This window comes from Mandrillus leucophaeus, unplaced genomic scaffold (assembly GCF_000951045.1).
Source record: "Mandrillus leucophaeus isolate KB7577 unplaced genomic scaffold, Mleu.le_1.0 Scaffold1481, whole genome shotgun sequence".
Classification (NCBI taxonomy): Eukaryota; Metazoa; Chordata; class Mammalia; order Primates; family Cercopithecidae; genus Mandrillus; species Mandrillus leucophaeus.
In genome coordinates, this window is record NW_012101456.1 from 32,810 (window position 1) to 57,836 (window position 25,027).

Here is a 25,027-nt window from a genome sequence, read left to right on the forward strand (position 1 = left end):
ACTGTTGTATCCCCGGTACCTTGAGCAGTGGTTGGCACAAAGTAGGCTCTCAAAAAAAATTTGTTCAATGCATGAAGGGAATCAGTGATAATAAGAGTTACCTCTTAGGTAGAAAGGTAAGTAGAAAGTAAATGAGATAAGTACTTTGTACATGTTAATGCACAGTAAATGTTAATTATTTACATTTATTTCATATACCCATGTGTATTGTTGGCAATAATTTTTGGTGGCAACTATGTGAAGGGAAGGAGAAATTCTAATTAAAAGGGATGCTATGGAAGTACATGGGTTTGCAAGTTAGCCTCAGGCAAGGTAAATACAGCTGATGGGAACACCCTGGAGTTTGGCCCAGATAACAAGCTCCCAGGCTGGCCTGGGGGGTGAGGGAATGTGGGAGGAAATATGTAGGAGGAAGGCTGGAAATCATCTGAGTGGGTTCATGGGGTCTGTACATAGTCTTCGGGATGGCTCTGGGTGAGACCTCTGGGCTATACTGCTGTGTGCTGATGTCCGTCTTGAGTATCGCTAGCAGTGCTCAGCTCCCAGGGTAAGAGACAGGGCTTACAGTATCTGTCTGTCTCTAGGACTTGATGTACACACCCTAAAGCAACAAAGAACTCCAAGTCCAGGGAAATGAATTGCTGCATATGTTCATATACTCTTTAATAGGATGCTTTGGTATTCAAAATACAAATCATTATGTTGGGTAACAGCATCATAGTGCCTCTATCATACTGCTTTTTGCCTAACACATAGTGATGTTACATGTGTTTTCATAGGTTGAAGCAAAAATGAAGTTCCTACATCTAAAGGGTCATTATCATGGATGAAACATATCTTAAAATGAAAAAATACAACTTTAAAAAGGCACTCTTAATTCTTCAAGCTATAAAGAATGCATAATTCTCTAAAGCTTTTGTATCCAGATATAGCTATTTGATTAATGGGTATAGACAGAGTTGAATAGAACTCTTTTGTAAATCATGTCATCTTTGAATTTTATAACTCATATGTGATTTACATGGATTTCCCTGAGTTTACTAATTGGCTTCCTACATTCTCATTAAACAGTCCTGGCAACAGAGGCAAAGAAGCTGTGTAACTGCTACCTTCCCATTGACAGTGTGAATGCAACCTGGGATATGTAGAGCAAGATACTGTGTCCTGTAACCATGTAACATCACAGAATACTGCCCAAACCTTTCCCAATTTCAGAGAGGACACAGTAGCAACGTCTTTAGTACATGCCTCAGCATTTCTCTACAATTTGGAATTCGTTTCCCATGAGAATTTCAACTCTGCTTGTTACACTAGTGCAGAGCCTCTGGTGTGGCTGAGAGCCTCTGATTGCACTCTTTCAAAGTGGGGACCTTAGACTCTTTATACTAGAGTATGGGATGTGCATGTGTATATGCACGCATAGATATGCAAGTATGTATAAATACATACATATGCTGTGTATGTACATATTATAAGAAAAAAAATAAGCAGAAAATGACAGATCCTGACAGAAAAGAAGTGAGGAAAGGGATGAAAATGAAGTGGAAGGGAATTAGCATTTATTAAGCTTCTGCTACGAGGCCAGGCACCCAAAAAAGAAGGCAGTGTGGGGAACAAAGATGGGGATATGCAGTTACCTAGATGCTAAGGAAAGAATTGTAAAATTATCTTCCTTAAAGGAGAGTGATATAAAAATGAATGCTGGCAACCTGTCAGGGAGGGCTTGTCAAGCCATTCAGAGGGAGAACAGAAGGCTATGGGCACTGATTTTGGCTTTGTCTCCCCTAGATGCTGGGCTGCTGTCTTGCCATGAGATGAGTTATCTTTGAAGTTCTGCTGAGCAGTCTAGATAGAACGACTTAAAAGTGCAAGTCCCTAAACAGGGTTCAGCTTCCCAGCATACAAATATGCTCAGAGAACCAAAAGAGGTTAGGAAAAAAACAGCCCAAGACATTTCCCTTTAAGCCCTAGGAAAAGCTAGTAGTATTCAAAATTAAAGGGATTCTGAAAGACTATATGTTGGAGGTTTCTGGATATTGGTATCAGTTTTTTGTTTAGGGGGCTTTTTTCTTTTGTTTCACTCAGGGGGTCTCAAGATTTCTGTAATTGCATCTTGTGATTCCTCTGAGGAATTTGAGGTGATGGGCAGAGGGGAAGGGTGACCTTGCAGAGTCCCTGGGCAGGTAGAGGTAGAGTCAAGCTTGGGATGCGACAAAGACAGAGGGATGAAAGTGATAGCTCATTCTGGAGAGCTTCAAAGTAAGCCCTCAGGAAATCCTGTTTAGGAATTTCTGGCCAATTACAGGTTTTGCTTTGGTTGCTTTTGCTTTCTCTACTCCCACTGCCCTAATATCACATCAGATGTCTTCAGCATCACCATGTTTATTACAAGAGACCTCTCTACCTCCACTTGCATTTTGGGCTAGATTGCATCATTCAGTCCAATTCTCCATCATTGCCTATGTCCACATTCTTTGCCACATAACTTTGCAGTGCTCTCCCACTGTGGTCAGGGATTGGCTTGGCCTCTGTACTCTGGACTGTGCCATATAATTTTCCTTGGCCAATGAGATATTTAGAAGATATGATACAAGCACAGTATGGAAATGGACTTTCTTCAACACTGGGGCTTGCTCTTCTATCAGGAGAAGAATGACAAACATGTGGCACTAGCAAAGCCTACCAGTCAAGCCTACTTTAGAATAGAGCCCCCAACAAACCAACAGACATATACATAAGCTCAGCTGGTACGAGCAGATGCACCCAGTCCAACCCCGATCAAAATGGCTAAAGCTTGCAGGTGTGTGATCAATAAATGATTACTGTTGGATGACCCTAGGGTTTTGTGGTTGTTACACAGCAAAAGCTAACTGATACAAGTGCTGTTTGGTCCATGTTCTTCATGTCTGCCAGAGTCATATTCCTAAAATGGAACTACAATGATCTTAAAATTATTTTGCCTAGGACCCTTCAACGACTTCTTGTTATGGGCTGAACTGTGTTCCTCCAAAATTCATATGTTGAAGTCCTAAACCCCAGTAGCTCAAAATGTGACTGTATTTGGAAATGGAGTCATTGAAAATGTAATCAGCTAAGATGAGGTCATACCAGAGTATGGTAGGCGCCTAACTCAATATGACCTGTGTCCTTATAAAAGAGGAAATTTGGTGGTAGACATGCACGAAGGGAGAATGCTATGTGAACACGAAGGCAGAGATTGGGGTGGATATGTCTAGAAGCCAAAGAACATTAAAGATTCCAGAAATCTTCTAGAGGTTAAGAGAAAGAGAGAGAGAGAGAACATATTCTCCTCCACAGCCCTCAAAAGGAGTTATCCTGCTGATACCTTGATCTCAGACTCTGGTCTCTAGAACTGCGAGACAATACATTCCTGTTATGTAAGCCACTCCCCATTACTTATAGGTTATAGTCTAAAGTCCTTCGCAAGATACATAAGCCCTTTCATGAGTCTGTCTCTGATTTCACTGTATCCCACTTGCTTCAGCCTTGCCCCATTCACAAGCCATGCTGAACTATTTACAGAGCTTCCACTGGCTGCTCAAGAGACATTGTCCATGCTGATCCCTTGGCCTCAAATGCCCTTGTGGCTACCTTCTACCTTCTAGTAGACCCCAGATCTTTACCTAGGTAACTTCTATTTATATTTCAAGCTCCAGGTTGGGCATCATCTCTGGAAACTTTCTCCTGACTTTCTCAATCCTAACTGTAGGGTGATGTCCTACTAAAGCTCCTTATGGACACTATAGAGATATTTCTATGACAGCAGTTATAAAACTGTGGCAAGTTGTTAGCTACACATCTGTGTCCTCATCAACAGTCTTGATAATGAACCTCTTGAAGCCAGGGTCATAAACTATCTGTTCTTGTATTCCTAGTAGCTAGCATGGTGCTTGGCACAGAGTGGCTGTGCAGCAAATGTCTGTGGAAAGACTATGTGTGTGTTTATGTGGAAATATCCAAACAGATGCGTTCTTGGCATAGGGAGATATATTCTGCTTGTGTGACAACTGGCAGTTGAGTTTGCTTGGCATCAAAAGCACCCAGTTAAAGACCAAACCTCACTTCTTTCTTTTTCTTCATTTCCTTCTTTCTCTATAACTATCCAATCTCACATGCTTTATAAAGCTTTTAGATGTAAGTGACTGTGAATTATTATCAACTGTATGCCTTTCATCTTTAAGACTGACAGTCTAAGTTCAACATCTCTCAGGAGGGAGAACTATTATAACTATATTTTTGCTTACCAAGAGAATTGTTAATGGTTATCCTGGAGGGAAAAAAAATCTATAAATATCAAACTCGTAAAGAAGCCTTAAGCTTACATTCTTCCTTTACTAATGAAATTCTTTCTGACGATACTGCCAGAATTGCTACGTAACCATTTCACTGAGAAAAGAGACCGAGTCTGTAGTAAATTTTTTCTTTTACCTGTTTAGTTCTTATTTTGGAATCCGAAGACAGATTGTTGTAGGTATAATGTGCTTGTGTGACTCCACAGAAGAGAACAGCAACTATTCCTGAAATTAAAAAACAGATCAGTCAAAACCAATTCTATTTTCCATCCAAGTCAAAGGGTAGGGCTATTCCCGCTGGAAAATAGACTTGGTGTCAGTAGAGTTAAAACTGCTAGTAGTTACCATGATAATGAAACCTAGGTAGATCTTGCTACTTGCTTTAAACAGGGTTTAAACAGGGTCTTGAAGGATTAAACCTAAAGAAAAACATTAAGAAGTAGATTCTTCCTGGAGATAAACGGGTTCCTGTTCATGAGCTAGAAAAATTTTATTTGAAAACATGAACAAAAGACTGCATAGTCAACCCTGGGTTTTTCATAGCCAGTGCCAACTACATTGCTGGATTTTATACTAAATACTGGCTTATTTTCTGAAAGATATTTGCTTTCCACTGTATAATTTGGGTAGCCTGAAGAGGTTCCTGTCATACCATAATTTAGTATTAAAAGTGACGAGTGACAAACCTAAGACATCTACAAGGGTTTTGCTGCCCCTGCCAATGCTCCTACTTGCCAAGCAAGAGAGAGGAGACCTTGTTTGTTCCTGTGCCTCTTTGGAAAGGCTAGGTGCTCTGTCCTGCTGCCGAACATACCCAAGGCATTCACTCCTTGAAAGTAAACTGGTCTGTTCTTGTGTGATTCCTACCAACAGTGGACCTTTAGTTGCTTCTTGGCATCTGCAGGGTTTATTTCTTAAACCATATATCAGCTTTAAATGTGACATGAAGTCACATATACACTAGATGCTTTCTGGAGACAGAGGAATAGAGACCCTGAGACCGATGTGCTATCTGTCCCCAGGCTCTGTTATTCTCTGTGTTATTGTCCCTGGGCTGGAGTGGGGAAGCAGTGGGAGTTTGCACTGTACTTTGGATTAAAGATTAGCTCAATTATGGGAAATTGGGCATAGAGGAGGGCTTTGGGAAAAATGCAAGATATAAGTATTCTTCGACTCAGACCAAGGGGATTGAACTGAATTTTAAGCAGCAAAATCTTTCCAACTAAAAACACTCATAAATTAAATGCTGATGATTCTTTAGAATATAGAGATATGTGAACTGAATACTGACATTTCAAGTGAATCTGCAGCAAAGAATTTTAAAGAACTGAGCTTTTAAAAAAATACGTAGACTGTATGCTTCCACTTACATGTTGGTTATTTTTCAGGTGAGCACTGGATAAAACATTGTTAACACATATTTACATAAGTGTGTAGAATATACATGACTTATTGCCTTTTAACATTATGCTTCAAAATTTTAGACAAAAGAATAAAACAAGTAGGAAATTTTACCATGAAATATCTATTCAGTGGGCAATTCAACAGATTTTTTTGGTAACTTCTCAGTTTCTTAGCATCTCTTCAGAAATTCTAAGGCAAAAATGCTTACAAAATATTTTACTCATCATAGAATTTCTATTTTAAAAAGCAACAAACACCAGGGGAACTTTCAGTACGCTGAAGCCCTAAGTACTTCAAAGCACAAGGAGGATTACCCTGTATACTATTTTGGCATAAATCATTTCTCTTTATTTATTTAAAAATGTGACCTATGTCTGTCTAGTGTGTAGTCTATTAGGGGGTTTTTCTGGGTGAGGTTTTGCTGACCTGTTCACTGTTGTGGAACTGTTTTGACTAGATACTGATCTGTAGAGAAGTAGTGAATAAAAGGGCAGGTGTGTCTGTGTATGGATAGCAAATAAATTCATTGTAAGAACAAGAATAGGTAACAAAGAAGTGTTACAAAGGACAAGGAAGGGACTAAGATTGTCTGAATACCTACTGTGGGCCAAGAACAGTGCTTGTTTCATTTACATCTTCTTGTTTACTGCAGTGAGTTACTATCTCACAACAGGCTCACAATGATTAAGCAGTCTCTCCCACTGCTGCCTTCTTTTTAGTAATAGCATCCATTCTTTCTGCTGCCCAGGGGGAAACTTTGGGACCACCCTAAGTGCACCTCTCACTGCAAATCAGCAATTTTGTTTACTTGTCCTTCAAAATACACCTTGAACCCAAACACTTCTCAACATCTCCATTCCTAGCATCCTTTTCCAAGCCACCATAACTTTTGGCCCATATTACAACAATAGCTTCCTAACTGGTCTCCCTGCCTCCCATGGTAGCCCCTAGCACCCTAGCAATAATGCTTCTTGAAAAACTAGTCAGACCATGTCAGGCCTTTGCTCAAAACTTTGTAATGGATTCCTGTGGCTTAAAAGGTACTGCAAGATCGTTCCTGCCCCTTCCCCACTCCCCACAATTTGCTGACCTCTTCTCTGACCACTCCCCTCCCTCCGCCTTACCTTTCAATATCCTCTCTAAATGTGTTCTGCCAGGGACCCTTGTACTTCCTTCCAGGTTCTACTGTTTGGAAAGCTCTGCAGATATCCACATGGCTCCCTCCTTCCTTCAGATATCTGTTTAGATGTTACATGAACAGACAGGTCTTCTTCATCCACTCTGTACAAATTGTTCACTCTCATCATTCTCTACTTGTTTTATTTTTTTCCTGTATTATATACTGCTACTTGATATTTTATATATTTATGTGTTTATTTTCTGCCTTCCTGTATGATATGGTTTGGCTGTGTCCCCACCCAAATCTCGTCTTGAATTGTAGTTCTCATAATTCCCACATGTTGTGGGAGGGACCTGGTGGGAGATAACTGAATCATGGGGGCAGCTCCCCCATACTGTTCTCTTGGTAGTGAATAAGTCTCACGAGATCTGATGATTTTATAACGGGTTTCCCCTTTCACTTGGCTCTCATTTCTCTCTTGTCTACTGCCATGTAAGGTGTGCCTTTCACCTTCCACCGTGATTGTGAGGCCTCCCCAGCTACGTGGAACTGTGAGTCCATTAAACCTCTTTTTCTTTATAAATTTTCCAGTCTTGAACATGTCTTTATCAGCAGCATGAAAACAGACGAATACACTGTAACTCAAGGCAAAGCTCATTGAAGGCAGAGGGATTCCTAACGCTTAGAGCAGTACCAGGCACATGGTAGGCACTCCGTATTTGTTGAATAAATACAAATACAGATTCAACATTTATTTGTTGAATAAATAAGTGAACATTCCCATCTCTATTGAACAAGTAAAACACTAAAGTAATTTACTCAAGTTCACCTCTAAAGTGACAGAGCTGAGATCAAATAGTCCATAGACTCCCTGTGCTTTTCTGCCTATATTAGACCACCTGTGAATGTTTTAAGGTGATCTTAAGCCATCTAAAAAATATCATTTCTGATATGCCAGGAACCAACCAGAGATTTTATGAAAAAGATTACATATCTGAACTAACTGGGCTTATCATTGGAGAATATTTTCCCTAGTGGCTGCATTGGTTATCATTTCCTTGCCTCCAGTAGAAAACTAACAGGCAATGTTGTTGCTAAATACCTTTTGAGTCTTGTATGGGTGGATATGTCATATAAACAACAAATAATGGAGAATGAACCTGTATGACCAGAGGCTTGGTGTTGTAATGAAAATAAAACAACAAAATTGATCTGACCCTTAGTATTAGCATACACAATCATAATTCCATAGCTTAGTAATTAATTCACACAAATTACTGTGATTAGTATGACTCTTACAAGCCAAACACATTTTGAAAATGTCTCATCTAAATACATCTATTATCTATAAAATTCTCCACCACTGAAACAAATTCAAAATTGACTGTTTTCTACCTTATGAAAGAACATTTTAATTGTCACTATGATTTTACATACTCATGCTTGTGAGCCCTAGTTGTGCTGCTGTTATGTGAGGTCCTAAATAGTTCTCTTAAATTCTATGAACCTCAGATTCTTGTGTGTAAGAAAGAGGGTGAGGGGGACCCTCAAGGGACCCAGAAATGCTTTTTGTGCCAGTCAGCAAACTAGTGTCTCAGCTCCAAATCCATCCATCTTTACTGGCTCCGTGATCCTGGCACTGGGGCCTACAAACCATGCTTCCCTTTGCCAGTGCTGTTGGATCCTGCCAGTATGAAGTGCCAGAGGATGATTAGAACCCAGTGGAGGAGAGAAGGGCTTGCTCCTTCCTATTTGCCTGCTCTTCCTCTTAGCTTCATCTCAGCAATGACACACCCCAGAGTGGGCAGCCAGGCAGTGTCCTTAGAATTCTGGATCCTAGCCCAGTGGTTCCCTCTTAGGAGCTTCTAGATTCATTTCCCTTTGCTCCTCCTACTCCTAGGGTTCACAATTGCTTCCTGTAAGTATTACCTCTCTGATACCTTTGTGCACACTTTGTACCTTTTGAGATCTCCACCAACTCTCTACCCAATTTCCTGAATTAAACTCTGTCAATAGCCAGATTGTTTTTTTTGTTTTTTTTTCTGAGTGAATCCTGGCTGATATTCTCTTGTGGGTATCTTCTCTTTCTAAACTTTGATAATTCTTGGAAACCACAGTTTTCCATTTGAAAATAAAATCCAACTCGTATCTTCCCTGTCATAATTGAAACAATGAGGAACACTAGGGGCAGATAAGACCCTGTGTGGTCCAAGAGAACTGGGACTCATCCTCTTTTTAATCCTACCCATGGTTGGAATTGGTATTTTTACAAAGTGATATGATTATATGGTTTGGCTGTGTCCCCACTCACATCTCATCTTGAATTGTGGTTCTCATAATCCCCATGTGCCATGGGAGGAACCCAGTGGGAAGTGACTGGAGCATGGGTGTGGTTTCCCCCATGCTGTTCTCATGATAGTGAGAGAGTTCTCACTAGAGTTGATGGTTTTACATGTGTCTAGCATTTCCCCTGCTTGCATTCATTCTCTCTCTTGCCACCCTGTGAAGATGTACCTTCTGCCAGAATTGTAAGTTTCCTGAAGCCTCCTCAGCCAAGCAGAACTGTGAGTCAATTAAACATCTTTTCTTTATAAATTACCCAGTCTCAGGTATTTCTTCATAGCAATGTGACAATGGACTAATACAGTAAATTGGCACTGAGTGGGGTGGGGTGTTGGTATAAGGGTATTCAAAAATGTCGATGCAACTTTGGAACTGGGTAACAGGCAGAGTTTGGAACAGTTTGGAGGGCTCAGAAGAAGACAGGAAAATGAAGGAAAGTTCAGAACTTCCTAGAGACTTGGGGGACTCAGAAGACAGGAAGATATGGGAAAGGTTGGAACTTCCTAGAGACTTGCTGAATAGCTTTGACTAAAATGGTGATAGTGATATGGACAATGAAATCCAGGCTGAGTTGGTCTCAGATGAGGAACTTGTTGGGAACTGGAGCAAAGGTGACTCTTGCTATGCTTTAGCGAAGAGACTGGTGGCATTGTGCCCCTGCCCTGGAGATCCGTGGAAATTTGAACTTGAGAGAGATAATTTAGGGTATCTGGTGGAAGAAATTTCCAAGCAGCAAAGTATTCAAGAGAACTCAAAGCATAAAACATGGGAAAATTTGCAACCTGACAATACAATAGAAAAAAATAAAACCATTTTTCTGGGGAGAAATTCAAGACCACTGCAAAAATTTACATAAGTAATGAGAAGCCAAATGTTAAGCACCAAAACAATGGGTAATATGTCTCCAGGACATGTCAGAGACCTTCACAACAGCCCCTCCCATCACAGGCCTGGAGGCCTAGGAGAAAAAAAATGGTTTCATGGGCCTGGCCCAGGCCTGCCCTGCTCTGTGCAGCCTCAGGATGTGGTGCCCTGTGTCCCAACTGCTTCAGCTCCAACTTCTACATGGTGTAGAGACTGTGGGTACACAGAAGTTAATAACCGAGAATTGGGAACCTCCACCTAGATTTCAGAGGATGTATGGAAATGCCTGGATGTACAGGCAGAAGTTTGCTACAGTGGTGGAACCCTCATGGAGAACCTCTGCTAGGGTAGTATGGAAGGAAAACGTTGAATTGGAACCCACACAGTCTCCACTAGGGCACTGCCTAGTGGAGATGTGGGAAGAGGACCACTGTCCTCTAGACCCCAGAACGGTAGATCCACTGACAGCTTGCACCATGTACCTGGAAAAGCAACAGACACTCAACACCAGCCCATGAAAGCAGCTGAGACAGGGTTGTACCCTACAAAGCCACAGGGTCAGAGCTGCCTAAGACTGTGGGAGCCCAAGTCTTGCATCAACATGACCTGGATGTGAAACGTGGAGTCAAAGGAGATCATTTTGGAACTTTAAGGTTTAATGACTGACGTAATAGATTTTGGACTTGCATGGGGCCTGTACCTCCTTTGTTATGGCCAATTTCTCTCGTATGGAATGCAATGCCTGTACCCTTGTTGTATCTAGGAAGTAACTAACTTGCTTTTGATTTTACAGGCTCATAAGCAGAAGGGACTTGCCTTGTCTCAGATGAGACTTTGGACTTGGACTTTTGGGTTAATGCTGGAATAAGTTAAGACTTCGGGGGGCTGTTGGAAGGGCATGATTGTGTTTTGAAATGTGAGATATGAGATTTGGGAGGGCCAGGGGCAGAATGTTATGGCTTGGCTGTGTCCTCACCCAAATCTAATCTTGAATTATAGTTCCCATAATCCCCATGTGTTATGGGAGGGACCTGGTGGGAAGTAATTGGATCATAGGGACAGTTTCCCCTGTGCTGTTCTCATGATAGTGAGCGAGTTCTCACTAGATCTGATGATTTTATAAGCATCAGGTATTTCCCCTTCTTGCACTCTTTCTCTCTCCTGCCGCCCTCAGAAGAGGTGCCTGCTGCTATGATTGTAAGTTTCCTGAGGCCTCCCCAGCCATGTGGAACTGTGAGTCAATTAAATCTCTCTTTATAAGTTACCCAGTCTTGGGTATTTCTTCACAGCAGTGTGAGAATGGATAATACCCAGCCTTTATATTGGAACAAGTGGTTTGGAGAGAGAAATATGTCAGACCTGGAACTATTAATGAGGCATAGCCCAGACTTGGATTTATGTCTTCCAATTCCCAATCCCATAATCCTTCCGAAACACAAGCACTATCCTATGGTAGAGTAGCTACTGTGACATGTAAGTGTAAAAATGCAGTTCCCATTATATGTTTGAGCTGAAAGATTATCTGCCAGCATTGTAGTAGAAAGGATTCTTTTCTTAAAGTCTGGATTTCCTCCAATTCTGAAGGCCTGTCATTTTCCTTTGTATTACTTCATTAATCCACTAGGATGAACCCTTCAATTCAGTCTTTTTTTTTTTTAAGGTCAAAGAAATAATACCGGTTCCAAATGAAACCTTTAGGCATTTTGAATAGAGGCCAATTTTCTCAATAAGTGAAGACAAGAAAAACTTACCGGCTTTCAAAATTGTTTCAATTTCAAACAAGTCTAAAGTAAAATTTAAAAATATATTGTTACCATATCTTCTACTCATAAGAACTTAATTTTTTCAAGTAAGCTATGAGGTTTAAAGAGAAACTCCCAAAGTCTTCTCCACATAGAAAAGGATGTTTTTAAATCTCTAGAACACAAACCTTCAGATCAAAGGGCATGGAAAATAGTGAGTTCTGATGACTCTGCCCAAGTAACAGAAGCAGTTCACCCCACAAAGGAACCCACTCCCTCTCTCCTTCTCTCTTACTGCTGTTTCTTACCATTTTGCCTTGCCTGTTCTTGTCACTTCCAGGCTTTGCTTAATTTACAGCTTATATCACTGTCCTCTCCATATATCAGAAGCCACTTGACTGCACTTGGAAGTGCAACAGTGGCCCAAGAATCCACGAGGCAATGACTCTGTCCAGTGTTCCTTGAATATTAATGTACATCTGAATCACCAAATCACCCGGGGAACTTGTTAAAATGCAGATCCTCCTTCAGTAGGTTTGGGGTAGAGCCCCCAGTTCTGCATTTTTATGCTATTAGGGGATGTCCATGATGCTGGTCCTTGGACCACACTTTGAGGAGCAAGTCTCTCACTAACGTCTGGGTCTAGGTATCAGCTCACCCCTGCTAAGAGTTGGCTCTGACCTTGTATGTCTCCAGAAGAGATTTTTCCCTTATTCTTGACCTTTTAGCATTTTGGAACAATTATAAGACATCTTCAAAGGAGTACCGTCATTTTTGCTACCCTTTTTTTTTTGACTTATAAATATCTTTTGCTAACTTCCAAAAATGTTTCAAAATTATATTTTTGTGTTTTATTGTTTGGTTTTCTTTTTCTAGCTTTCCAGAATTGACATGGTTCTGTGAAGTCATTTTAGTTTCAGAGAGTAATTATTATCAAGAAAATCTGAGAGGTTTTAAAATTTTTTTACTTTACTTTAAAATTACTTCCTTTTCATCCCAACAATATTGGAATGTGAAAAAATTACACAAAATAAAATTGATGATATACTTTACTACCAAAAAGTTGAATAAAACTTTTTCTTTAAAAAAAAAAAAAAAAAAAAAAAAGGGGCCTGTAATCCTAGCACTTTGGGAGGCCGAGATGGGTCGATCACGAGGTCAGGAGATCGAGACCATCCTGGTTAACACGGTGAAACCCCGTCTCTACTAAAAAATACAAAAAACTAGCCGGGCGAGGTGGCGGGTGCCTGTAGTCCCAGCTACTCGGGAGGCTGAGGCAGGAGAATGGCGTGAACCGGGGAGGCGGAGCTTGCAGTGAGCTGAGATCCGGCCACTGCACTCCAGCCTGGGTGACAGAGCGAGACTCCGTCTCAAAAAAAAAAAAAAAAAAAAAAGGAAATAAACACATCTTTTGATCACAATGTTATAAGGCTGTCATATTTTTTATCACAATGTTATGAGACTGAAAATTTAAAAAGCATAGGCTAAATAAATGTATCCACTGGAGACTTTAAAATGCATTTTTTTAAATTAAAATTTGAGTTGAGGCCAAATGCAGTGGCTCACGCCTGAATCCTAGCACTTTGGGAGGCTGAGGAAGGCTGATCACCTGAGGTCAGGAGTTCAAGACCAGCCTGGTCAAAATGGCAAAACCCCGTCTCTACTAAAAATACAAAAACTAGCCAGGCATAGTGGTGTGCACCTGTAATCCCAGCTGCTTGGGATGTTGAGGCAGGAGAATTGTTTGAACCTGGGAGGTGCAAGTTGCAGTGAGCTGAGATTGTGCCATTGTACTCCAGCCTGGGCAATAAGAGTGAAACTCCATCTCAAAATAAATAAATAAATAAATAGAGTTGAAGGTGAAATCAAATGTGAAATTTTTAGATTATTTAGAAATAAATAACAATAAGTTTATACCACATACCCTATCAAAACCAATGGGATAAAAATCAAATAATTATTTAGTGGAAAATTGATAGTCTTATGTGCATTTTATTAGGACAAAAAGATTGAAAATCAGTAGACTATTTACCTCAAGAAACTGGACAAGGGACATAAAAATAGACCCAATGTAAGCAGAAAAAAACTTGACAAAGAAAAATGAAAAAGTAGTCAAAAAGAATATATGAAAAAGAGAACTTGGCCACTAAAATAAAGAGCTGTAAAATAAGAGGTTCATACCTCTCAGCCCCTGTGGTATCTTGGGCCTCGATGCTTCCCAGGTTGCCATTCTCTGGCCATGGCTACAGGCATAACACGAGTGATGCTGGCCAATAGCTTCACTCTACTGAGACTTAATGTTCTCATCTGGCTAGTGGCTACTGGTCTCAGAGGTCTGTTTTTAGTATAATGCAATATGATGGATATTAAAATGCTTTACAAACTCAATACTCTTAAGTAAATATAGGGTTTTGCCATAAATATTAGGAGATGAAAGGAAGAAGACAAGAAGGAATACCTTGGAGAAACTCATTTCAGGGATAAACACAGCAACGTTTCCTATTTAACAAGTGACTGGGAGATAGTACATGCTTTGCACATTCTATGCCCTTTTTCACCTTTGTTGTCTTCTCTTCACCTTTAACTCCTGCATCAAGGAAATCAGGTAGAAATGTGCTTGCTCTTCCTAGTAATCTAAACTTAGACAATTCTCAGTAATGTCACAATTAAGCTACCAGACTTACATGAGTGAGTTTGGTATCTGGTATTTTTCCACTCAATTGCTAGTTATCTGTTGAGATCCTATACTGAGTAAAGCATTGACCATGGGTATGAGGAACACAAGAATGAATAAAGCAGGCCTAGGCCTCAAGCGGCTTTATGTCTCCTAACAGAGATAAGATATATACAAAGACATCTAAAACTGGGTAGAAGAGTGGGTGATAATAAAGGAGTTCTCAAAGGGAGTACTTTCTTTAAGGCTAGAAAAGCTGAGAGAGGGATGAAGAATGTTTTCCTGAAAGTGGCAGAGGCATTTAGATCTTGAAAGATGAGAAAAATTTGGGAGTGCAGGTTCAGGGGGAGGGACTTCAGCAAGAGCAAAGGGAGAGAGGCAGGTGATTGCGGGGCATATCTGAGAAACATGCACTTTACCAGCACACTTGGGCTTATCCATTATAGATAAGGAATAAATACACATGAATTAATTAAAAAATTTTTTGAATATAAAACTTAATAGGAGAAACAATTAATAAACTCTATGCTTAATTGTCAAACTATTTATTATAAGCACTAAGGTATTTATCTTGCATGTTTTGTTAGGCCTGGTATATAAAAAATTAGAAATATAAAATACCTAGTATGTCTACCCTCTGCTGGCAAAATATTTCTTCATTTGCTTTCCCAGTAAAAATAAAATCTGATCATTCTGTTTCCATCTCTGCTGGAAAAACAAGCAATCCTTAAATGCAAGTCTTGTGTTACATGTCCAAGATCTTAGATTTAAATTGTACGTATGGGGCCCTGCAGCAATGATGAATGGACTCAACTACATACATCCCGGTCCATGTGGAGTGGGTCATGCTCAAAAATATCTGGAACCTAAAATAAATAAGGGACTCTGAAAGAAATCAGGAGGTGGCCTACAAAAAATAATAAGAGCATCTGACTCATGTTTGTGCACAACACTGCCTTTCAGTGTTTGTACAGTGAGATTTTAGTGATGGGCAAGAGCCCAAAGGATTGACTGCAGGGACTCATTTATACAATTTTGGATAAGAACTAGAACCAACACTTTCTGATGCTATCTAAAAGAACTGTTTTGAAAAACCACAAAGAGGCACACGGTTAAACTCAAGTTAATTGGCAAGCAAAGAAATTTAGGAAACAGCATGAGAAGATCTATGATTCTTGGGGGAAAATAGTGATTCTGCTGGCAAGTAAACTATTTCCAGAGAGATCAATTTTCATAGAACAATTAATTCCTCTTGTTTAACGCAGTACCGTTTACACTGTTCTCCATGACTTCCACTTCTGGGCCCTCTCAGAAAGCATTAGTGCTACTAAATATAGTACGTCTATTTACTTGTTGACATGATCAAACTTCAATGTGTGGTTGTAAATTATGTAAGAAAAAATGTGCAATACTGGGTCAGAAAACATAGGATCTATCTGGTCATAGTTCAGACACTTTGCTAGTTTGATGACTGGTGCAATGTAAATCCATTGCCTCGTCCATTGCTTCTTCCTCACTAAATTGAGGAAGGTAGTCTGTTCAGTGGTTTTCAAATAGGGTATATATAAGACAATCCAAGCAAGGAGGAAGAAAACGTAAGATCACCATAATTTTAATTAGTACTTTTGTATATTCTAAGGTAATATAATTACTCTTGTGGGCAAAAAACCCAAAATGAACATTAATGTATAAGCATTTGTTACATAATAAATCTATTTTATTTCTTGCCAATAAGGGTCAAGAAACTCTGGCAAGCATTGCTCTAGATGACCTCTAAGCACCTTCCAATTGTAAATATCTGTGATATAAATGGTTCAGTTTTTACATTTGCTTCAAGGTCTGCATACATGGGATTGAAGAATTGCATGGGGTTTAACAGCTTCACTTGACTTCCTGTCAACTAGATTACCCAGTGTCTCCCTCTTGACCTCTATCTCCTTAAGAGCTAGGTTCCTGACCTGCTGTATTATCGCTGACTCATAACAGTGTCCAGCACATGTCAGGTACTCAAATACACATCTGTCAAAGGAATGAACTTCTACTTCAAGAAACGTTTATGTGCTTTGAAAAGAGAACACACGAAGATTAACCCTAATTCTTACATATGAATAAATGTTTATATGAATTTATTCCTGGCAGTGTCCATTGTCTTCTAATAAATTTTCTTATTCAAGACTATTGTCACATACAGTCTCTGCCTCTGATAACATTACTCCAGAATTCTTTACTCATTAAAAGTTGATGAAGCCATCAGATACAGAAGTAGAAAAATAAGTGTCTGTCACATGAAGCATGCTTTGCCTTGACATTAAATGCAGACTTGAAGAGTTTCTAAGACTAGAGAATACTGCATTTTTGGACAGGAATATTGATTATACCACCAGAACACAGAAAAAGAAAGAGTAAGAAAGAAAAAAAAATGTATCTTGCACTCAGATGGTCCTCTGAGGGGTTTAAGAGGTTGATAGGTTATTTTTCATGCCACATTTTATTTATTTTTGATCTACTAAAAAGAGAGATTTCTGACAGGTTTCCTACAATCACTGAAAGTGAACCTGGAACTGAGAAGTCAAAGATTTAACAAAATGGAAAAATCCTTCAGGCAATATGAAAGTATCCAGCTTTCCAAAGAGTACAATTACTGTCTAGTTCACCATATTTGGCAACTCCATAGTTGGCAGATTAATAATGCATCTGCAGAATATAAGAGCATCAATATAGAAAACAGCATGAATCTATGTTCTTATTTCTGATTCCTCCAATGCTGAGTATAGATATGCACTTAAGTGTTACTTCAAATCTATGTTGCCAGGTTTAGAAATTTTTGTTTAAAAATATCCTCTATGTAAATTCTTCATAACATAGTAATGAGTACTTATGCAAATTATCTTGAGGTCTGGAGAAGAAGGAAAAACCTGTTTTGCTTAGATCCCTGGCATGGCACCTCAAGTTTTGGTGTTCATTAGGTTTACCCTCCTTACCCTGGTCTCGTTCTAGTTCTCATTTCCTTGGAGTCAGCTAACACGTTTACATCAACGTCACCTAAACCTGTGATCAGCAGTCTCACCCCAGATGTCCAGGCCAATTGCCCACTGTACTTTTCCACATGAATATTCCACCCTTGTGTGGAATTCTGAAGGTCCTGGAATGAACTGATTATTGTGTCTCCTTTTGGCCGCATGTATTCACTCACTTGTATTCTCCATTTTGGTGAAATGAATCACTGACCCAACAGACATGAAAACCTGGGAATTATCCTTGACTCCCTTTTCTTCTTCACCCATATGTTATTTGTGCCATCTTCTGACAATTTTCTACATGCCTGTGCAGAATGTGGGTTCTTGGGAAATAATTTTACCTCTTTCCCTATGTCTTCTGGCACCACGAAGAGTTGTTAAATAATGACTGAAAACATTTACAGTGAAGAAAGCAGGGGTAAATTTGTCCAATGCTTTAGCTACATGTGCAGGTTATTTGAATATTGAAATGAAGAGCTATTCGGTTCAAGGAAGTGCAGGTGTGAGTTAACGAGTTATTATGCGAGAAGACATATTTTACACCTGTGTTTATTGAGATGGCATCATTGCATGTTTGCCTTTGGTTCAGTGTGCTGGTTAACTAATCCCCTTGAGAATTATAGGCACTATTTCTGCAGCTTAAACGCCTAATATTTTGAGCCTCAGGGTTTTTTTTTTCCCCCCAGCTTGGGAATCACTCTCACCTCACCTCATTTGTTGGTGGATTGTTGGTTAAGTTGGATTCACCTGGTCTGTCAACAAGAAAGCAAACCAGTTTTAAGGTAAGAGATGCTGGCTAATGACATGTATTTGGAGGCTAAAACTGGCCAGATTTGTTTTGAGAAACAATTCAAACTAGTCCCCTCCTGGAGATTTGTTTTATTTACTGAGCTCCAGAAATACATTTCCCATCCAGTCATGCAATGCATCAGTGGCCAGCCAAATGGAACACATTCACCTCTGAGCTAAAAGCCTTCTTAAGAGTTTGAAAACAATTTTTGCCCAAGTGAGAAATGATGAGATGAGAAATAATAAGCCAACTTACTTACTCAGACAAGTGAAATCTCAACATGTCCAGTAATAGTTATTTCATTTGGAAATCTCTCCTCCTTATCTATTGCAAAATAGACTTTCTCAAGTTCCCCTTTTTCCTCACTGCTTACTCTACAAAAGCCTTTTAAGAACTGACTTGACAAATGTATAGCACCTCAGTTTCCAAGTGCAGCTTTTCCTATCATGGCAATGTAATTAGGCCCTTGTGATTTGAGACCAATAGGCGAACAGGCTTGGGGGAAGGGATTGAGATGATTTAACTGTTTGTGTTGTAAACACAACTTGCATGTGCTGAGCACTTCTTTCTTTCAGACATCTTGGTCAATTCCTTAATGAATGGGCCAGAGTGTTACTTGTTTTTAACTTTCTACACTTTCATTGTTTTTAAGAGTCGTTTACTTTCTAGAATCAGACTACAAAGCCCAGCCCCACTACTTAATAATCAGGACTTTTTTTTCTTCATATTTCTGGATGCCTGTTTTCTTAAATGGAAGTTATTCTAAGCTGAGTAAATAGTGTTCTATACTGTTTAACTTTTTGTATGAGAAAATGAGGTATACCAGTGGCCCTCTTCCCCCTCCTTTGCCTCCAATGAACATAAAATTGCCCTAGGAATCTAAAAATGGAAGCTACCTTTATTACAGCAATGCCTGGAAGCAGAGAAATCATTAGACACGGTGTCAATGCTGCCATTAGAAATCTTACTCTTTGGGTGTTTAATGACTGTCCCTAAAAGCTTGCTTCTGGCAAAAACCTGACCCCCAAAGTCTCAGCTGGGAAACAGAGTACAAAAATGAATTTTCAAACAACCTGTCCACCTGTGCTTTTCCGTTATCTTCATAAACTGGAAAGCAGCTTCTATGACAGGATTCAATTCCATTAGAGATTACACTATAAATAATACTGCTGAAGTATTTTCAATATTCATTTTAAAATAATGGCTCAGTAACCTAATGACTTTTAGAAAACAGCCCTCTGCACAAGAAAAATCTACCTGATCCAAAATTAGGCAGTCATGTATACCAGGTACCTCATGGAGAGAATTCCTTAGGGTCATGTATTTACCCAAAAGCCACATTCTGTATGTGTACAATGTACTTCTATTACAAAGTAATAAATTCCTTTGACTTTAGCAGTAAGGAAAATAGAGACGTCAATTAATAGGATGACTTATTCCAATCCTTTAGCAAGTCAGCTAAGATCCAGAAACCAGAGACACATGCCTTGGTGGCTGATTTTGTAAGGAGGGCAGACACATCCGTACATGTTCTCTTCTTTCTATGCTCTCTGGACTTGTGAGAAGTCCCTAATGTCCATTTCTCTGTGCATACTCTCATCCTCCATAAAGATTTTTCACTTGCATTTTATATTCTGCCCAATCTTCCCAAATAAATGTTTTCTCAATGTGCTTGTATATTTCAAGTAGCAGAGATTCAGATTTCTGGGTAATAGAAACACCAGCCTTCATTTGCATGTCTAAAAGCCACTTGTTTCCATAAAACCAAGTTCTATGTGACTATTGAACGCTGGCAGGTGCAATTTCCAAGAGACTGAGATGAGGTGGCTACAAATGTGGCCCTTGAAGTAAAAGATGATCAAAATAAATCAAATGATCATCATGAAATTAGTAACAACTGAAAGTGAACACAGGCGATGTGTTAATGAGCAAGCTGCTTACACTGAAGTGTTCATGATGAATCTGATAAGAAGCTGAATTGGAAAGGATAATGAACACTGCAAACTGTCTTTAAAAGCTTGATTCTTTTTGTTTGTTTATCAGTATGCACCTGGCATAAGATGGTCCCAAGTATCCTAGCCTAGAGGCTGTGCTGTCTTTGAGACTCTCTTCCCTTCTGATCTGTCACAAAGTTATACAGTTTCTTTTGTTGAAATACCTAATGGACTTTTCCTTCCTTTGTACCATTTAGATTTCTTTGTTTGCAAGTAATAAAAACAGACTCTGGCTAGCATAATCAGAAAGGAATTTATTGGAAGGAAGTGTGATAGCTCTTAGAAAGGAGGCATCATGGCTGCTCCAGGGATCTGGTGGCAGGAATAAATAAATAGAGGTTCTCAATAGGGCTCTGCTGTTGAACAGGTGCCAGCAGTTATACATCCTCCTCTCTCCCTCCTAAAGTTTTACATACCAGGGGAAGAGTGTCTGTTGACCTAGCTTCAGATGTCCTCATTCTCTTTTTCAGGGGAGGGTGGGACACGTTGATTAGAAGATGTTATCCATTGGAGTCGGGGGTAGTTTCCTAAGAAACATCAGGATGCTATTACCAGTGGCAGTGAGAATGTGTGCTGGGCAGCCAGAACCAACATGTGTCCACCACATTCCTCTAGACAGAGCTCTTCCTGTCATGCCTATATGCCTTCATTTTTAACTTAATAATTGGGAAAATAAAGTTACAGATTAATGAAATTTATGATATATCATTTACTTGATGTATGGATCTGCTGTGAAGTATTTGGACCAGTGGATGTGTAAAATCTGTAGGAATATTATCAGGCACAGAACACTTACTACCTTATAAAGTGATCTGTTATTCAGGTTTTGGGAGTTTTTTCTTTTGTTGAGTGAAAATTGTTCATTCCACTGCTCAAACGATATTTATTTTGTGCCTACAATGGTTCAGTCATTCTTTTGGTGCTGATAAAGCCCTCCTGAACTTGACAGTCTAACTTCTGCCCATTAATCCTAATTCTATATTGGCTCTAATTTTGTACTTTAGAACTACAGAGAGTAAATCAAATAGTGCAGTGCAATCTAGATGCACATATATGAACAATAACCAGTTAGAAACTATAAAGAAAGAAGTTCCCATTTACTATAGCACCCCAAAATATAAAGTAGCTGCTAAAAAGGTACTTAACAAGAAATTTGTAGGTCTAATGTGAAGACAACTATAAAAATTTACTGAGAGCCATAAAATAAGACTCAAATAAATGCAGAGTCATAACATATTCCTGGGTGGGAAGACTTGATGTTATAAAAATGCCATTTCTCTTCAAATTAATCTAAAAATTTAATGTACCCCAATTATAATTCCAAAATTATTTTCTGTTTGGAACGTGTTATTTTCAAGTCCACCAGGAATAATAAATACATGAGTATAGCAAAGGAGCTTTTGGATATGGGAAAGAGGAGTGAAAGATTGACCTACTATATAATAAAATAAACCACAAAGCTGAAATAATTGACACAGTGAATATCAAACATTCAGTGGAACAAATGAAAGCCCAGAACATACAAATACACATACACATACATGTGTGTGCACATACACAGACATTTTAAATAGGTAAAAGTTGATGGGTGTTAAGACAAGTGACTTATCATCTGGGAAGAAAATCAAATCGCTACTATACCCCACACCTCATATCAAAACATATTCCAGTTGGTTTCTGATGCAAAAACAAAATCAAACAACTTTTAACAGAAATTATACACTACCATTAAGAAACACTTGGGTTTTCTATATATTTTTTATTTTTTATTATTTGTTAGACTGCTAAGTTTGTGGACATACCATCCACTTGGGCTTTCTAAGGAGGCAATATAATTAATCACATAAAACTTGAAAATGCCTATGCCAATCCCTTTCCCTTACCCAAATGAACAAAACAGAGCATAGTTAAAAGGTACAAGTGCAAATTGGAGAATATTTGTAGCCTATATGACAGTCAAAGGTTAATTTTCTTTTCTTTCTTTTTTTTTTTTTTTTAAGAGACAGGGTGTCTCTTTGTTGACCAGGCTAGAATAGCTCACTGCAGTCTTGAACTCCTGGGCTCAAGCAATCCTCCTGCCTCAGCCTCCCTGGTAGCTAGGACCACAGTGTGTGCCACCATGCCCAGATAAGTTTTTGTTTTTGTTTTTGTTTTTTTGTAGAGACTGGGTCTCACTATGTTGTCCAGTCTGGTCTGGAACTCTTGGGTTCAAGCAATCCTCCCCGCTTGGCTTCCCAAAGTGCTGGGATTATAGAAATGAGCCATTGGTCCTAGCCAATTTTCTCCATAGATAAAGAGTAACTAAACTACAATGTGACAAAGATAAACATCTCAACAGGAAAAAAGTAACAATAAAAAAAGTAACAAAGGGCATAAACTGGTAGCTCACTAAAGAAGAAATACAAACAGCAAATGACATATAATTAAAGAAGCTTTTCCTTCATAAAAATATAATAAATGAAACCAGAAGAAAATGGAACTTGATTATCAAATTACCAGTGATTAATAAGATTTGGGGGGGCTCATCCAACTTGGCCAAATAGGAACAGCTCCAGCCTCCAGCTCCCAGCATGAGTGACACAGAAGATGGGTAATTTCTGCATTTTCAACTGAGGTACCAGGTTCATCTCACTGGGGAGTGCCGGACAATTGGTGCTAGTCAGCTGGTGCAGCCCGACCAGTCAGAGCTGAAGCAGGGCGAGGCATTGCCTCACCTGGGAAGTGCAAGGGGGAAGGGAATCCCTTTTCCTAGCCAAGGGAAAGTGAGACACACAACACCTGGAAAATCAGGTAACTCCCACCCTAATACTGCACTTTACCAAGGGTCTTAGCAAACGGCACATGAGGAGATTATATCCCACACTTGGCCTGGAGGGTCCCATGCCGATGGAGCCTCCCTCATTGCTAGCACAGCAGTCTGAGATCTAACTGCAAGGCGGCAGCTAGGCTTGGGGAGGGGTGCCCGCCATTGCTGAGGTTTAAGTGGGTAAACAAAACCACCTGGAAGCTCGAATTGGGTGGAGCCTACCGCAGCTCAAGGAGGCCAGCCTGCCTCTGTAGACTCCTCCTCTGGGGACAGGGCATAGATAAACAAAAAGCAGCAGAAACCTCAGCAGAGGTAAATGACCCTGTCTGATAGCTTTAAAGAGAGCAGAGGATCTCCCAGCATGGAGGTTGAGATCTGAGAACGGACAGACTGCCTGCTCAAGTGGGTCCCTGATCCCTGAGTAGCCTAAATGGGAGACATCCTCCACTAGGTGCAGACCGACACCTCACAACTCACACGGTGGGGTACACCCCTGAGACGTAGCTTCCAGAGCAAGAATCAGACAGCAACACTTGCCGTGCAGCAATATTCTATCCCCTGCAGCCTCCGCTGCTGATACCCAGGCAAACAGGGTCTAGAGTGGACCTCAAGCAAACTCCAACAGACCTACAGCTGAAGGCCCTGACTGTTAGAAGGAAAACTAACAAACAGAAAGGACACCCACACGAAAACCCCATCAGTACGTCACCATCATCAAGACCAAAGGCAGATAAAACCACAAAGATGGGGAAAAAGCAGTGCAGAAAAGTTGGAAATTCAAAAAATCAGAGTGCATCTCCCCCTCCAAAGGAACGCAGCTCATTGCCAGCAACAGAACAAAGCTGGATGGAGAATGACTTTGACGAGTTGAAAGAAGAAGGCATCAGTCAATCAAACTTCTCAGAGCTAAAGGAGGAACTATGTAACCAGTGCAAAGAAACTAAAAACTTTGAAAAAAGAATGGATGAATGGATAACTAGAATAATCAATGCAGAGAAGACCTTAAAAGAACTGATAGAGATGAAAACCGTAACATGAGAAATACGTGACAAATGCACAAGTTTCAGTAACCGACTCGATCAACTGGAAGAAAGAGTATCAGTGATTGAAGATCAAATGAATAAAATGAAGTGAGAAGAGAAGTATGGAGAAAAAAGAGTATAAAGAAATGAACAAAGCCTCCAAGAAGTATGGGATTATGTGAAAAGACCAAATATACGTCTGATTGGGGTGCCTGAAAGTGATGGGGAGAATTGAACCAAGTTGGAAAACACTCTGCAGGATATCATCCAGGAGAACTTCCCCAACCTACTAAGGCATGCCAACATCCAAATTCAGGAAATACAGAGAACGCCACAAAGATACTCCTTGAGAAGAGCAACTCCAAGACACATGATTGTCAGATTCACCAAAGTTGAAATGAAGGAAAAAATGTTAAGGGTAGCCAGAGAAAAAGGTCGAGTTACACACAAAGGGAAGTCCATCAGACGAACAGCTGATCTCTTGGCAGAAACTCTACAAGCCACAAGACAGTGGGGGCAACATAGTGTTGGACATAGTGTTGGAAATTCTGGCTAGGGCAATCAGGCAAGAGAAAGAAATCAAGGGTATTCAGTTAGGAAAAGAAGTCGTCAAATTGTCCCTGTTTGCAGATGACATGATTGTATATTTAGAAAGCCCCATTGTCTCAGCCCAAAATCTCCTTAAGCTGATAAGCAACTTCAGCAAAGTCTAGGATACAAAATCAATGTGCAAAAATCACAAGCGTTCTTGTACACCAGTAACAGACAGAGAGCCAAATCATGAATGAACTCTCATTCACAGTAGCTTCAAAGAGAATAAAATACCTAGGAATCCAACTTACAAGGGACATAAAGGACCTCTTCAAGGAGAACTACAAACCACTGCTCAGTGAAATAAAAGAGGACACAAACAAATGGAAGAACATACCATGCTCATG

The 25,027-nt window shown here is 39.8% G+C and overlaps 1 protein-coding gene across 1 annotated transcript in view; it reads right to left on the reverse strand.

The window, feature by feature from the left end:
* Nucleotides 1–4,449: 4,449 nt before the first annotated feature.
* Nucleotides 4,450–25,027, reverse strand: part of LOC105535611 (sodium/hydrogen exchanger 9) — a gene marked incomplete at its 3' end in the record, with an annotated part of 317,019 nt that continues 296,441 nt past the window's right edge. The window contains exon 9 of the mRNA XM_011974743.1: nt 4,450–4,538. Within this exon, the coding sequence (XP_011830133.1) occupies nt 4,450–4,538 (89 nt within the window). The remainder of the gene's footprint in view (nt 4,539–25,027) is intronic.